General features: G+C 35.6%; 1 protein-coding gene across 5 annotated transcripts in view; it reads left to right on the top strand.

Moving 5' to 3' along the window:
• Positions 1-16731, top strand: part of Ecpas (Ecm29 proteasome adaptor and scaffold) — a 115223-nt gene that overhangs the window by 72414 nt on the left and 26078 nt on the right. For all 5 annotated transcript variants that reach the window (XM_046451391.2, XM_046451390.2, XM_046451392.2 and 2 more), the window contains 11 exons: positions 1096-1321; positions 1761-1852; positions 3685-3819; positions 4624-4786; positions 5118-5290; positions 6497-6598; positions 9393-9516; positions 12031-12176; positions 12554-12608; positions 14494-14608; positions 15183-15251. In XM_046451391.2, coding sequence (XP_046307347.1) covers positions 1096-1321; positions 1761-1852; positions 3685-3819; positions 4624-4786; positions 5118-5290; positions 6497-6598; positions 9393-9516; positions 12031-12176; positions 12554-12608; positions 14494-14608; positions 15183-15251 — 1400 coding nt within the window. The remainder of the gene's footprint in view (positions 1-1095; positions 1322-1760; positions 1853-3684; positions 3820-4623; positions 4787-5117; positions 5291-6496; positions 6599-9392; positions 9517-12030; positions 12177-12553; positions 12609-14493; positions 14609-15182; positions 15252-16731) is intronic.

Below are 16731 nucleotides of genomic sequence, written 5' to 3'. Positions count from 1 at the left end.
GATATACTTTTGTTTGGCTTCCTTTATAGATTCTAAAAGGTAGCTTCACTCCCAAAATGGTATCTGTGATCTTTTTCATTATAGCTGAGCCCATATTGTAGCATTATTGTTCTTTATCAGGAAATTTATTTAAAAGAAAACAAAACAAAAATCCTGAAAAAACATTATTAGGTAATTGGTATTGTTTTAATTTATGGTTATCTCAGGTTTATTTTATTTACGTTTGTTTTCTTTGATGCTGGGGATTGAAGCCTGGGCCTCACACACGTCAGGCAGGTGCTCTACTACAAAGCCATGTCTCTAGCCCATCGGGAGATTATTTCTGTGAAAGAACTGGATGTTCTGCATTGCTTACTATTGGGCTGTGTGGCAAGTAAAATTTTGAGTTTTAAAGCTGAGATATTGTTGAGATTGTTAGGGTTTTCTAGGTTTAAAGGGTGAAGAGGATTAATTTATAATATCTATTAAGGGAAATTCTATGTTTCAGATTATTGATTTGTACTAATTAAATTATAAAAAGTAATCTTGTTTAGAGTCTAGTGAAAAGAGGGGTGGGAGTGTAGCTCAGAGGTAGAGCATATATTTTAGCATGTCCAAAGCCCTGGGTTCAATCCCCAGCACTCCTCCCGCCCCCAAAATTGAGTTTACTCCCTGCCCCCTATGGCTTCCTGGGATTGAACTCAGTGGCACTTGAACACTGAGCAACATCTACATCCCCAGCCACATTTTTGTATTTTATTTAGAGACAGGATCTCACTGAGTTGCATAATAGCACCTTACTTTTGCTGAGGCTGGCTTTGAACTCATGTTCCTCCTGCCTCATCCTTCTGAGATGCTGGGATTACAGGCATGCATTACTGAGCTCGGCTTACATTTTAATTCCATTAAAGAAATACCTCTTGAATTTGTAAAAGCTTGATATATAAATTTTATTCTATTATAGTAATTTAGTAAATATCAGTTATGTTTTTGGCTTCTATGAGGGTTGAGAAAGTTTTATGAAACAGGGTGGAGTATTCAAAACTGGAAATTGTCACTCTGAAGAATACCCTGTCACAGTGAAGTTTATCTGGATTCCTCTCTTTCTGGTTTTAGATAGTCCTGTACTTGCGCATGTGTTTGGCTCACAGTGCAGGGGTGGTGCCTACCTCTCAGAGTTTGGCTGATATGCAAGATCATGCTCCAGCCATTGGACGCTACATACGGACTTTAATGTCAAGCAGCCAGGTGACAGCCTCATCATCATCTAATAAAAGTGGAGAAACCAACCCCGTTCAGATCTACATTGGCCTGCTTCAGCAGCTGTTAGCAGGTGTTGGAGGTAGGCAGTGGTTATGCCAAAGAAAGATGTTAAAGCACTTAAGCAAAAATCCAATTTTAAACTCAGTTAAGAATTTATAGCAAAATTATTCTCCCTCTTCACTTATGTAACAAGGCATTTGTCTGTGCTTTTATTCTGAACTTATCTGATTTATCCTTGATACAGTTTTCTTTTCAGAAAGAAATGCTAACAGTAGAGTTATGTGAAGTTATGGGAGTTTATGTGAAGAGCAGGGCATCCTTTTTTGATAAATAGCTAACCTGTAAATTTGCTGCATTGAATCATGTACTACATTTAGGTTGTACATTTTTTTTGTTTGTTTTTATAGACTGAGGGAATTTATATTTGAGCAATAACCTCACACTTCAGAGACATATGGTGATCCCTATATATTCATTCCTTTTCTCAAAAGTTAAAAGGGTTCTGAATTCTTCTATAGGTTTGCCGGTCATGTACTGTCTGTTGGAAGCTGTGTCAGTGTATCCGGAAAAATTAGCTACCAAGTTTGTAGACAAAACAGAATGGATAAAGGTATGTCCTGTGCATGTATACTCCTCCTTGAGTCTGGATATTTTAGACTTTTATCTCATGATTTCTTCTTCTTTCTACTAGTGTTATTCTGACCTTTTCTGCTTTTAGTTCATTTTGAAAATTACCCGTTATGAAACAATTAATAGAAAACATGTAGTAAGTATATCTCATCAACCAATCTGAGTGAGGATGGGAAATGAATTTGAGAGTCATATCAGTTAAAAAACAATTCTTTTTCTTTTTGAAAGTTTTTTTTTTTTTGTCTTTTTAAATAAGGAATGGATTTGTGTAGTTTAAATTAAAAATATATAACAGCCTACTTAACAGCCCTCCGCCCCATTTCCTCTCTTGCCTCTGGTAGTCAGACATGGGACATCACTTATTTTTGTATACATAATTTACTTATGCATTTACATACCCAAAAATGTATTTTTATTTTTTTTTCCTTTATTTTACACAAAAGGTGGTATATTACTCAAATGGTTTTATGTCTTCCCTTAATAGTAAAACTTGGAGTTGTTCCTCTATAACTGGAGAGAGCATCTATATTTTAATAGCCTCATCATTTTTAATTGTATGATTTCTTCTGAATCCTTACTGATGATGATTTAGAGTCCTTCATTCTGCTGCCTTTATACTATTTTGCATATAAAGAAGTATGTTTTTTGGATTCTCCAGAGGTAGATTTGCTGGGTCAGAGGACACATGCTTTTGTAATTTTGATAGGTAATGCCACACCCTTAATGTGGATGATAGCAATTTAGCTCCTTCCATCCATATATTAGAGTGTTCTTATCCTATAATCATATCAAAAGGATTACCAGGCTTAGCAAATAAAAATGTAAGAATGCTCAGTTAAATTTAAATTTCAGGCAAATAATGAAAAGTTTTTAAAAAAGTACAAGTATGCTTCATCTAGTTTAATATACCTTATGTGCTATGAAATGCATTTTGAAAAATATAGCTTGAATTTGGTAGAAATATATAGATTATATCTTTTAAGTGTGAAAATATGAATGTAGTGTGCCAAGAAATGTGAAATTTGCATTTCTCTGGAAAATTTGGTCTCATGAGACTGATTATAATTTAAAAAGGTTTTTTATTCTTTGTGAAGATTTTCTGGTTTCAAAAATGATCCTGTAGTTTTTGAGTTTTGATCTTTTAGATAAGGGATCATTGAACTATGGTCCATGGGTGATTATGGCCTGTCTCCTGTGTTTTTTAATGATCTGCAAGCTGAGAATGATTTTTATACTTTAAAGTTTGAAAAAAAGTCAAAGGACAAATAACATTTCATTATGAGTGAACTGTGTTGTCCATAATGTTCCTATTTATTTGTTTTCTGTGGCAGCTTTTGCATTGCAATGACAGAATGGAGTATTTGCAACAGTGACCATGTGACCCACAAAGCCCATTTGGTCCTTTACAGAAAACATTTGCTGACTTCTGTTTTAGATCATCTGTGTGCTTATTTACCTGTTTTGAATTTTTTTTTTTTAAAATATATTTATTTTCTAGTTGTAATTGGACACAATATCTCCATTTTATTTTTATGTGGTACTGAGGATCGACCCAGGGTCCCGCTTTACCACTGAGCCACAATCCTAGCCCTTGTTTTGAACTTTTGTATCTTTGATGAAAATATGCCTAAGGTTTTGGTATATGTTTAATTTTCATTTTGTTTTAAAATAATAGCTTATTATGTTCTCTTTTCCTGGATACCATGAGATTGAACATTAAAATATATCATTTATTCTTTTTAGTTTAAATGTCTGATGTTGTCAGGAGGAAGATGATTATATATCATGTACCTATTTTTCTATACTTCTCAGAGTTTGATGAATAGCAGTAAAGAAGAAATGCGTGAATTGGCAGCATTGTTTTATTCTGTGGTTGTATCAACTGTATCGGGAAATGAGTTGAAATCAATGATAGAACAACTTATAAAGACTACAAAAGACAATCATGTATGTTTTCAGTTTTGTCTTCATTTTTTTATGGCAGGGGGTAGGATTTTATTAAAGTATCTAACCTACTTTTAGTTTCTATGTTCCCATCTGTAAAATAAACTTAAAAATTCCTCGTTTTTATGATTGTAAACATTAAGTGAGATAGATAATATATTGATACAGTCAATTCAGTAAATAGATTTGAGTGCTATGTCTGAAAAGCATGGTTTCAGTTGTCATGAAGACAGTGGTTGCTAAATACATGAGAATCCTTAGTGCTCCCTGGTACTCAGAAATGTTAGCTCCTTTTTCTTCTACTTTTCCTGTCACTTACCACTGTGCTTATGAAAAAACAAATTGCTTTCAAAAAGTTTCTTTACTACCTTGTGCTTAGAGGTTTTAACAATTAGAAATAAGATCTGCTTATTGTGTTTTGTTGGTAATAGGGAGAAGTTAATCTTGAAAATTATGATATTGCAACTACACAAGTGGTGGAAGCCAGAAGAAAGCATGAATACTATAGAAGCATGTTAAGGCCGTCACTGTACCCAGAGTTGGAGTGTGTGTGAAATTAGTGTATCTAAAACTTGAAGTGAATCAACACTCAGTTTAACTTCTCAGCATTCTCTGTTAGAAACTCAAGGTTTCTCTTGTTCCTTAGTTTGATTCATTGATAACTAGTAGATCCAAGTGATCATTTTGCTTTTTGGTCATAAACAGTAGTTTTATCAGAGACATGATTGTAATAAATACAGTTATTTTAGTATATTCTTTCATGTGTGAGAAAGAGACAGACATATGCTATTGTGTTGTTAAATGTAGAGCCCTGAGATACAGCATGGATCCTTGCTTGCCTTGGGATTCACAGTGGGAAGATACTTGGCTAAAAAGAAGATGAGAATGGCAGAGCAGCAAGACCTGGAGACAAATGCGGATTTGCTGCCTGAGCAAGAGGAGCTCATTCAGAGCGCTACAGAAACAATAGGTCATTAACGTCTGTGCTGACTTGACTGTTGCTATTTTTGAATTAAGTTAAATTTTAATAAAGCTTTTTAATTTCTTTGTATAGTATTATACTTTAAAGGCACAGCTTCCCTACATATGACAGGGGTGGTTCTATTATGGGAAAAAATTTAAACATTCAAAAAGTTTGCTATACCCACTTACCATTACCAAGTAAATGTTTACAAATGATCAATTAGAAGATATTGTGGATTTTGTTATCTTTCAAAAAAAATCTTTAATATATTGCTGATTGTTTTGGATCACACAGATAAGTACTAGACTATTTACTGTTTTGTCAAATGTGCTTACAGGCTCGTTTTTGGATAGTACATCACCCCTCTTGGCAATTGCTGCCTGTACAGCTTTGGGTGAAATTGGCAGAAATGGTCCACTCCCAATCCGCAACGAGGGATCTGGCTTTACCAAATTACATCTTATAGAAAGTTTACTAAATAGAATTCCTTCCAGTAAAGAAACAAATAAGGCAAGTCTCTTTCTATTTTCCTTCCCTTCTGGAATTCTTCCATTTATAGGTAGCTAAGTGAATAAAATTAAATTATACTGAGATACATGGCATTGTAGCTGAGGGAAGGATTTGCTCAAAGAATGATAAGTTAATGAAGAAAGTTTACTATTTGCTTGTAAGTTAGAGGTGGTTTGTGTACAAGTGTAGTATGTTCATCACTTGACCCTCCCTGTTAGTCCATTTTAGGCCCTTAACTGTTAAAATTCAATAAAATATTAAATTCAGATGGAAATCTTTGGTTATGTATGAGGTAGATAATAAAATGTTAAGTTAGTTTTATGATTTTGTACTTTTATAGCAGATCTAAGTCTTTACCTTCTATAATTTGGTTTTAAGAAGCCTTGTCTTGGGGCTGGGGTTGTGGCTCAGTGGCCGAGCACTTGCCTAGCATGTGTGAGGCCCTGAGTTTGATTCTTAGCACCACATATAAACAAACAAATAAATAAATGTCCATCAATAACTAATAAAAATATTAAAATTAAAAGAAGCCTGGTCATTAGTAAGCAGTGTGAATAATCTGAAGGAAGAGGACATTTGTAGGTTTTTAGGTTTGGGTAGAATTTTCATAGACTTATTTGTGATTAATATACATCAGTTTTAAACATGATTTTATGAGGAGAAAAATTAGTTTACAACAGGTTTAACAATGATAATCTTACTTCTGGTCTAGCTTCTGTTTATTAGCTATTATTAACCAATCATTACCAGCTATTTTTGAGCCCTGTGATGTGCCAGGGAATGTGCGACACACTTAGCATGCATTAAAACTGAATACTCCAAAAAGTTCAGTGCAGTAGGCATAGTAGTTCATGAGATAATATGAATGAGAGCCACAGAGAGGTCACATACCTACCTATAAAGGCTACTGAAAGAAATGGTTGAGATGTGATTTCGTCTGTGTCCCAGAACCCATATTTCTAACCCTGATGGTTTAAAGGCTTTCTTCCTCTAACACAGCTATGGATCTCCTATGGACTCAGTTTTATGTTTTTCTGCCTTTACTGTCTTACAGAGATACTGTAAATTTGTATGCTTTTAGAAAAATGTAGGCATGGGTATGTTAGTTTGACAGACTGCTCTTCCTGTCATTTCATTTTGGAAACACTGTTCTGGGGTAAAGCTGTTGTATACTTTGTCTAAAAGAAAAATTCTGTTTTCTTCCAGATGAAAGAACGAGCAATTCAAACATTGGGCTATTTTCCAGTTGGGGATGGGGATTTTCCTCATCAGAAACTCCTCTTGCAAGGTCTGATGGATTCCGTGGAGGTATTTATATTACTCTTTGATTGTTAGTCAAACAAAAGGCATATTTTAGTTGAAATTTTGCATGCTATGAGATTTTGTCTGTGTGTGCGTGTGTGTGCGTGTGACTTTTAATTAAACTTTATTTATTTACCTCACACTGACTTTTGGCTGCTAGCTTTAGGCTCATCACTTTGCAGGCATAGATCTAACTAAATCATTTACATGGGAAAGGCCTTTCCTTATAATTTCTGAGTGAAGAAGAGAGTATTAAAGGGGAAACCTACTCAGTCAGCCAGCTAGCTGTGGGAAGTGGGTGCTGGTAATTCCAGTTTCTTTCAAGTGTGGTGGTTTAGTTTCTGTCCATTAGATGCCCAGGGTAGTGGAATCTTTAAATAGTGAATACTAATACATTGTGGTAAGTATCTGAACATTGCCTGATCTGGCCTCTGTGTAATCTAGCACTGGTTCTTGACATTCACTCACATTTTTGTATACTGGCCTCTTTGGCCCTCTTTGCTCTAATTTTTGAAAGTGCTGTATTCATTTTCCTTCTCAAGTTATTGCTATGCTCCTTGCAAAGCCTTCCCTGACCCTTCAAGCTAGAGTAGATTCTTTAGTTATTTGAGTGATCATGACTCCCATTCTTTTTCTTCATAGCATTCATTTATCACAGCTTCTAATTGCGTACTAGACTGAAGGAAGAGTCTGTTTTGTACTTTGTTATAATGCAAGGACCTAGCTGTGTGATAATATTGGTAGAACCTCATAAATAGTGGTAAAACAAGTAATTATGTGAATCACAAAGGAGAGTATAATTTTGTCAAGAGGATTGGGGAGGCTTTTTGGAAGGGGGGTTGCTGCTGGCCTTTGGAGAATTTGAGGCAGGAGAGAGCAGGCTTGAGGTTAGGGACTAAGGCAGCTGAATGTGAAAGCCAGTATTAAAATTCAGGCTTTTGGGTTGTTTTGTTTCCTGTACTGGGGATTGAACCTAGGGTATCTCTGAGCCACACCCCCAGCCTTTTTAATAGTTTTTATTTTGAGACAGGATCTCAATAATCTACCCAATCTGGACTTGAATTTGGGATCCTCTTGCCTCAGCCTCCGGAGTAGCTGGGGTTATAGACTACCGTTGTGCCTGGCCCATACAGTATTTTTAAAGTGAATTTTATCTGTATCAGGTTCTTTCTGGATGCCAGAGACATTGTAGCCACTTGGAGAGAAACTGATGATGTCTGATTTTTCATCTTTTCCCCTATAAAATCTGTTCTAGTTTTGTTTGAACAAATGAAAGCTTCTTTGGATGCCTTTCATTTGATGCCATTATTTTAAGAGTTTAGAAATACAAAATATATGAAAAACTAGAAGCGTGGAGAAATTAAAGAATGAACGAAAAAGCATAAATCAGAGAAGCAGAATATCTTGATAATCAACTAGGATAAAGTTTGAAATTTTTTTTGTGTATTTTAACTTTTCATTGTGGGAAGATTTTAAACAAAAGTAATATCATTATATAGTTAACTCCCACACGCTTGCTTTATTTTAATCTATTAACCCTCTCTTTATTTCTGGAATGTTCAAAGTAAAGGCACGATCTTGTATCATTCATAAATGTAGTTATGGGACTTTTTTTTTTTTGATGCCAACTGTATCATTCACAATAGAAAATATGTAACAATAGCACATAAAATAAATCCCTAGTAAAGATCCTGTGTTGAAATACCTTTTCTTAGTTTGAAGTTGCCAAGAGAAGCTTTTGGCCAGCAAAGCTGCAGGGCAAAAGCCTTTAAATTCATTTCCCTTCAACTAGGAATCTTGTGGTGTGTAACACTTGATGCCTTATCACTACTAGAGCTTTTTGTTGATGAAGCCCAAGAATGGCTAGCCTAGGGATGTTGTTTGTATTCTTTGTGGAGTCACTATGCTCATGCCCCTCATAGGCTGTCTGTTCTTCTTTCCCTTCTTATTTCTCCTATTCTTAGACTTCTTCCAAGTCACGGTAAACAGAACAATGCCAGAGGGAACCAAGACAGGTCCAACTCCATGTTGTATCAGTGACTCATACTTGTGAAGCATGTTAAAATTTCTAAATCAGATTTTTAAACAATTGAATACATACTAGGAGAATTTTTAATGCTTTACATTTGAAGCAATTTCAAACTTAACACTGAAGTTATAAGAAGAGTGTGAAGGACTTCTGTTTATCTTTTATCTAGATTTGCTAAATTTGAACATTTTATACTTGGTTTATCATTCTTTTTTTTGAATTATTTGATATTAAGAGTATGAAGAGTTAATAAGTTTAAATAATTACTAGTTAATTATAATAGCTACTGTTTATTGTACAGTTACTGTAGTCAGGCATACTGTATAATAGAAACTTTATGTACAGTAACCTCATATAGTCCTTATGGCCTGATGAGGTAAGTAATAGTATTATGTTGAAGCTCAGGAAAGTTTAGATAAAGGGTATGTAGCTGGTGAGATAACTATAAGTTGTATTGAAGTCAGTGTGGCTTCAAAGCCAGTGGACAGGACACCCTGTCCTCCTAGGTGAACTATATCCTGCATACAAAGATTAAAAAATCACTGCTTAGTCATTTTTTGCCGAAGGTGAGGAGTGTAGCATGGACCTGGAAAAAGGTCTTCAAGTCATTCTCCACCCCTCATTCTACCTTGCTTTATAATCACTGAGTTAAGCCTCGCAAAAGAGTGAAAACAAAGCATGCAGATAAACAAAGGATTAAGCAGCTTTTTTTTTATAACAATGGATGTACATATTTTCTTTCATTCATGGCTTTTGCTTCCCTCTTTGCAGGCCAAGCAGATAGAACTTCAGTTCACTATTGGTGAAGCCATTACCAGTGCTGCAATAGGAACTAGTTCTGTGGCTGCCCGAGATGCCTGGCTAGTGACTGAAGAAGAATATATTCCTCCTTCTGGTACCAAATATTCAACTAATTGATTTATGTTTTCTATATCACACTTGAACCAAATAAATTATGAACTCAGTTTCTTGTACTTATACATGCTGTACTAATGTCGTTCAATTAAGGAAAATAGTTGATAGAAGAAAAGTAAACATGAAATCAGTGAGAACTTCTAAAAGGCCTTTGGCAAACAGGACAGGGAGTTATCAGTGAATTCCTTCAAACTTCTGCTATTTTCGTTAGGATTAGTGTATTTAGCCAGTTTCAGAGTTTGAGATGTAGCAGTTTCCAAGTGATGTATCCCTTAAATTCTTTGTTACATAATAAAGCTTCAGTGTCTTGCTAGCCCTAAAGGTGCACTGACTCTTAGTGATTGCACATTGGGGGTGGGGGGCGTTGTATGGTTTCTGACTATATATTATAGATTTAAGGTTTAAAATATCTGTGGTTTGTCTTGAATTTGAAATTGAAAATCTATTTCAATATTTGAACCAGAATTTCTATTTTAATCCTTAAAACAAAGTGTTTAGATTTTATTTTCTTAGTTGGAAATTAAAATATAATGTTCTCATGGTAATTATTCTGTTGTGAATTATATTGTGTTATGAGACATTAATTTAGGTATTGCACTTAACACACTGCATTACTTTGTTACCTATTATTGTATTAGCTACCATAAAGAAATTTAAGGGAAATAGAAAAATACTTTTAGCTTGCATTATAATTAGGACAACTGTGGATTGACAGAAGCTGAATTAAAGTCACTTCTCTGAGGTTTATCTTTGAATGCACATGAGATAAAGCAATGAGAAATTTGTAAAAGAGAAAGAAGTTACTCAAGGAAGCTACCATTGTTAACAAGGAGGTAATCAAATGTGAAGTGGAAATTCCTAGGTTGCATGTGAGAGGTGATATCAGGTCTGACAGAACTGAGGGTTCATACTGAACAGTGGCTTTGCCGTAAGAGGCATATTTTGTAAGTCCATGGATTTTCACATAGTGACTTAAGGAAAAGAATAATAGGGAGGTTTCTATGCTGATTTTTATACTTTTGAACTTCATATGTTGTCTCAAACTTTTTGGAAGATTGGATCCTGCTTGGCTTTCTATTCATGCAGAAGAATCTCAAATTGTCCACTAAATCAACATTTAGTTCCCTCATCTTTATGTTTTCAGGGAAAGGAAAATATAACATATTGTGGAGAAGTGGTGCCTATGAATCTGTTACCCTGAAATTTAGTCATGCATATTGTGTTATTCTCAGCCGAATGCTACTTGCCCCAATATCTGTATTGTTTGTTACAGTCAGTAATCTTGCTGTGAATGGAAAGAAGAGCATTTGAAAAGCAAGTTAGGGCCTAGTCCTAGGCAGGTTAGTCCCTAGTCCTTGGGACTCTAGTATGGGCTGCTTACTTGGTGATTGTAGTGCCCAGATAGAACTATAGTAGCTGGCTATATTGTAGTTATGGGAAAGTAAAAGAAGGGATTTCATATGACTCTCAGAACTAGTTTAATGTGGTCAGTGAGAGACCTTGAAATGGGGTGAGAAGTTGCAGGTTAGTAAGGGAATCAGTTGTCTCTATACTGCTGACAGGTCAATTAAGATGCAAATGGAAAAAGAAAAGATGAAAATTGAAAAGTGATTATTGGACTTAGCAAGCAGCAGGAAGATAATTGGTGACTTTTATGAGTAATTTCTTTGGCAAAGAAAAGGTAAATGGCTGATTTGGAGTAGGTTTAAGAAAAATTAAGAGGAAGGAAAAGTTTGATCATGAGTATGGAATTGTTTTGAATGTGTTTTTTCTTTTTTAAAATTTGTTCTAATTGGTTATATGTGATAATGGAATGTATTTTGGTTTATTGTATACAAACGGAGCACAGCTTTTCATTTCTCTGGTAGTATATGATGTAGAGTTACACCATATATGTGGTCATGCACGTACCTGGGGTGATGTTGAATGGTTTGATGTAAAGCAGTGATTTCTTAACAGGAGGAGTGAGACTTTGGTAATGTCTGGGTACTGGGGAAGATGGGTGCTACTAATCTCTAATGGGTAGAGGCAAGGTATCCTACAGTGCATAGGACAGATCGCCACAGCAAAGAATTACCCAGCCAGAAATGTTAGCAGTGTTGATGTTGAGAAGCCCAGAAGTAGTGAAGGAAAAGAGATAAATGCATGGTAGCTGGAGAAGTAAAGTGAAGTCAAAAGAGTTTCGCTTATTTGTTTTTAAATGGAAGTTAAGAAAGATCTAGTAGAAAAAGTAAAATTTTTGAGACTGGAGAGGGTGGGATAATTTTTCATTCTAGGGAATTAAAATTATCTGAATTTCTTTGAAAGGTTATTTAAGCTTATCTTAGGTTTTAAAGTGAATAATTATTGATTTCTTCAGATATTATACTTTCAGTCATTTGAATTTTAATTGATTATGAAATCATTATATTGAGTAATTATTGGTTTCAATTGAATTTTCTCAGGAAAATATATTTAGTTTTTTTAATCATTAACTTCCTTTGTTTTTCCTTAGGCGCCAAAGTGAATGATGTAGTCCCCTGGGTGTTGGATGTGATTTTAAATAAACACATCATCAGCCCCAACCCACATGTGAGGCAAGCAGCCTGTATCTGGCTCCTTTCCCTTGTGAGGAAGCTTAGTACCCATAAGGAAGTGAAGGTAAGCCTTGCTCCCAGCTCTGTTGGAAACCACAGTATTTAAGAATGAAAGGTCAGAAGGAAAGTGTATGAAGGTGAGGGTAATAGCAGGGATTTTAAAATAAGCTGTGCATTAAGGAAGGATGGTGGTTGGTAGATACTGATTGGAAGATGATACTTGAAGGTATAAGGTCAGAAGTACTAAGGATGGGAGCGGCTCAGTATTAGACTACCTGTGAGTGGCACAACTTTGGGTAATTTGTACATCTATGAAGATGAGGGTGCAGCAGGGTTTGTGACTACCTTGATCGTCAGGGTTCTTGTATTCTTAAGATCAAGTTTTTAACTCTCTCAAAGAGGTAGAGTTACAGTGTTCTAATGCCTTTTTTCTTCTTTCAGTCTCATCTTAAAGAAATTCAGAGTGCATTTGTTTCAGTTCTGTCAGAAAATGATGGTAGGTTGTCAGTAAATATTTTATTTTTAAGCTTCATTAAACTTGTATTTTATATTTCAAAAAGTTTGGATTAATGAACATAAAAGAACTTTTTGAACTATTTTACATAGCTCAAAAACAAAATAAAATTAAATTCTTAGTTTTAAGGGTAATAATTATATTAATGATTAAGAAAAGAACCCTGAATTTCTGATTAGGGTACAGGAAATTAAAATCCTTATTTCATTTTTAAAAATCACTTACTTCACTTAGCATGATATTCTCCAGCTTCATCTATTTACCTGCAAATGCCATAATTTAATTCTCTTTTAATGCTGAGTAATATTCTATTTTGAATTCAAGTTAATGCAACTTTTAAACATGTTTTTAGAACATGTTCTTCAGCTTTGTACTTAAAAATGGAGCTGTGGCCTTCTTTAATATTAGTACCTGTACTAAGTATTTTCTTCTATTTCTTATTACCTTTCCTCTCTGATTGAGGCTAGGAGAGGTAAATGCATTATACAAATAAATAGTTGATTTGTTTTATAACTTTTAAAATCATACAATCTTGTATTGACCTTTCAGTTTAAAAATTGAACGTAGGTATTCTGTGAGGCTTTTTAAAATCTCTTCTGTGTACTACTTAACAATGATATTTTGTTACTATGTACCCTGTGGTAATAGGTCTATCTATACTGTCTTGGTTTGTGAGTTGGATTTTCTGTGATGTAATTCTCATTACAGTGACTCATGTGCCATGTCCACTGAGATTTTCAGCGAAATAGGCTGATTGATTCTGTGTTTTTTTTTGTTTTTTTAATTAAACACTTTGACCCACTCCCCTGCCTTTTTTGTGTGTGTGTGTGTGGTGCTCTCTCACTGAACTACATCCTCAGGCCCTTTTTTTAAAAAAATTTTTTTTAATTTTCGGTGGACACAACATCTTTGTTTGTATGTGATGCTGAAGATTGAACCTGGGCCGCTCGCATGCCAGGCGAGCGTGCTACCGCTTGAGCCACATCCCCAGCCCTCCTCAGGCCCTTTCTATCTTATCTTTATTTTTGGATTTTTTAGTTTTTGTTCTGGGGATTGAACCTAGGGGTATTTTACCACCGAACTACACCTCCAGTTCTATTTATTTATAGTTAGACACAATACCTTTATGTGGTGCTGAGGATCAAACCCAGGGCCCTGCACATACTAGGGAGGTGCTCTACCGCTGAGCACTCCAGCCCATCCCCAGTTCTTTTTTGTTTTTCATTTTCAGATGGAGTCTTTCTTAGTTGCCTTTGCTGGTCTCAAACTTGCCATCCTCCTGCATTAGCCTCCTGAATAGCTGGGATTACTGGCATTTGTACTTGATACCATTTTTTAAAAAAATTGGATGCATTTTATTCTCTTCCTATTAGATGCTTTACTTCAAAAGGGCAACTTTAAAAAAAAATTTTTATTTGTTCTACATGACAGCAGAATGCATTTTGTTTCATTGTACCTAGATGGAACACAACTTTTCAAATCTTGAGTTGTACACTCTATAGAGTCGCACCATTTGTGCAGTCATACATGTACCTAGGGTATTGATGTCCTTCTCATTCCACCATCTTTCTTACCCACATGCCCGCTGCCCTTCGCTCCCTCCCTTTGCCCAATCCAAAGTTCCTCCATTCTTCCCATGCCCCCTCCCCGCATTTTGGATCAACATTCACTTATCAGAGAGAACATTTGGCTTTTGGTTTTTTGGGGATTGGCTTACTTCACTTATCGTGATATTCTCCAACTTCATCTGTTTACCTGCAAATGCCATATTTTATTCTCTTTTAATGCTGAATAATATTCTATTTTAAATTCAAGTAGTCAGAATTTTTAAGAATATTATAATTTTATCCTTTTTTTTTTTTGGTAGAACTTAGCCAAGATGTTGCCTCCAAAGGCCTTGGGTTGGTTTATGAACTAGGCAGTGAACAAGATCAACAGGAATTGGTGTCTCTGCTTGTTGAAACACTTATGACTGGCAAAAGGTATGGTGAGCTTGAACATTTCACATTTGAACATAGCAAGTGTGTGTACTTACAGAGAGAATATGCTATGAAATAAAAATTATCTCATTATACACTGTTTACTTTAGAAATATGCCAGTTAGTCAGACTTTGAAGTTTGAATGGTCCCAGCACAATTAAAGCATTGGATTAGAAAAATACTGTAATTACTGATGGCTAAATGAAAATTAAGATGTGAAGAAGTGTGTACATCATTTGTAGTCTGATCCGTGAGGTATATAGGAGGAAGTCAGTCTTACTCTTGGTTGTCCTTTATGTTGCTTTCCTTGTGGCAAAGTTGCTTTTAAATGTGTGACCACGTTTAATTCAGTGTAACTTTGTATGGGCTGTCACTTACATATGTTAATTTGTTCATTTAAAATTTGGTTTTACAACATCCTCAGCTTAATGGAAAAGAGTAGTTGACTTTTACATCTTGAGTATAGTAGGCACTTGATAGGAAGTTCAATTTTACCAGTTTGCAAATGAAACATGTCTTTAGTTGAATGCTGGTATGGAAAGTTTGAGACTGATTTAAATTCTTATTTTGGTGTAGAGCTAAACATGAAGTTTCTGGAGAGACAGTTGTGTTTCAAGGGGGAACCCTTGGCAAAACACCGGATGGGTAAGTATGCCAAATCCATTGATAATTTAGTGTAGAATTAATTTTTTTTCCTTCTTCCCTCCTCCCTCCCTTCCCTTTCCTTCCCTTTCTTCCCTTCCATCCCTTTCTTTCCAGTTTGGTAAACCTAGCAGTGAGGAAGTTTTTATCCTTACAGAAATGTTGTTTGTTGGTGGAAAAAGAAAATTTGTAAGGGAAAGCCTACTCTTTTATATTAGGTTTGCTGGCAATAGACTCTGAGATGCAGATTTGTATGCTGGAAGTTCATTGGGGAGTTCCTTAGTGGGAACAAGCAAGCAGGATAAGGCCAACAGGAGTGGAAAGGTCTGAATTGCTTTCATTACTGCCGTGGATACTGAAAGTCAGAGGAGCTTTCTGCTGGAATGGGATGGCCCTTCATTTTTCCTGCTTTGAGACACAAAGCCTACACCCTTATGTTCCCTCTTTAGGCCTTTATATCTCTTCAATGACTAGCTATTGGTGGTGGGTTGCTCAGTGGGAGACCTTGACCCTGAGGCTCTGAGGGTAGTTTGGGAGACTGACTAAGCCAAGTGCTTTCAGCTCTCAGGTAATTCAGTCCTGAGTGAGGACATGGCAGCATAGCTTGGCTTCTAGTATACCTTTAGTGGGGCAACCTGATATTTTAGAGTTCATCAGTTCAGCATTTCAATTAATTCCTTGAGCTTTACCTTCTTTATTTTATCACTATTCCACCGTGATTATATTTTTACTTTTGCTCTAAGAATTGTTGGGTAAATGGGTGTAGCTTGTCAGTTTGCCTTGCTGTGGTCTCTTTGACAGGCAAAAGCTGCAGGCTGTTAATTCTGTCCTATGTTCTCCTGTAGCTCACCGTTTTCACATCAAAAATTGTGATTTTATAGTGCTAAAGATTGAACGCAGGGCCTTGCAATTGCTAGGCAAGTGCTCTACCACTGAGCTATGTCTTGAGCTCCCAAAGTTGTTCTTATTCTACTTGCTCTCCAGATAGACCTCTTCTGCGTTTTTTAAAAAATTGCTCACTTTTCACAAGATAACACAAAATGATCAGCAGTTTGAGCAAATATTATTGGTTTAGAGGAAAAACTCCACAAAGAATCAGGATTAGAGTGGTCTAACTTTAAAAAGACTTATGGGAAACAAATGTCTTTAAATGACGTATGATTATAAGAGAGATTTGTGTACCATATAATGAGGAGTTATTGAGTTGCCCCCTAAGGCGGTTAGAGCTCCACCTGGGAGTTATGGGTACATTTAGGTTATTTACCAGCAGCAATATAGAGGGGCTTAGGAATTGTTGATAATTGAAGTAGGTGACTTTTTGTATTCTCAACCAACTTTTTTTCCCCATGGTGATGAGATAATTCAGTATGAGAAATTGAGTGGAAGTGTAATTTTAAAGTAGCCTAGTAATATTGATGCAGTTTGTATTAGACCAGAGGTAGAGAAATGTATTATTGCATACTTCCTTTGGTTTGTTTGTTTC

This window comes from Marmota monax, unplaced genomic scaffold (genome assembly GCF_021218885.2).
Source record: "Marmota monax isolate L192 unplaced genomic scaffold, Marmota_monax_Labrador192_F-V1.1 WCK01_AAM20220418_F8-fsc00020, whole genome shotgun sequence".
Classification (NCBI taxonomy): domain Eukaryota; kingdom Metazoa; phylum Chordata; class Mammalia; order Rodentia; family Sciuridae; genus Marmota; species Marmota monax.
Note: the sequence above shows the minus strand (reverse complement) of the source record. Positions and strands in the feature narration are given on the sequence as shown.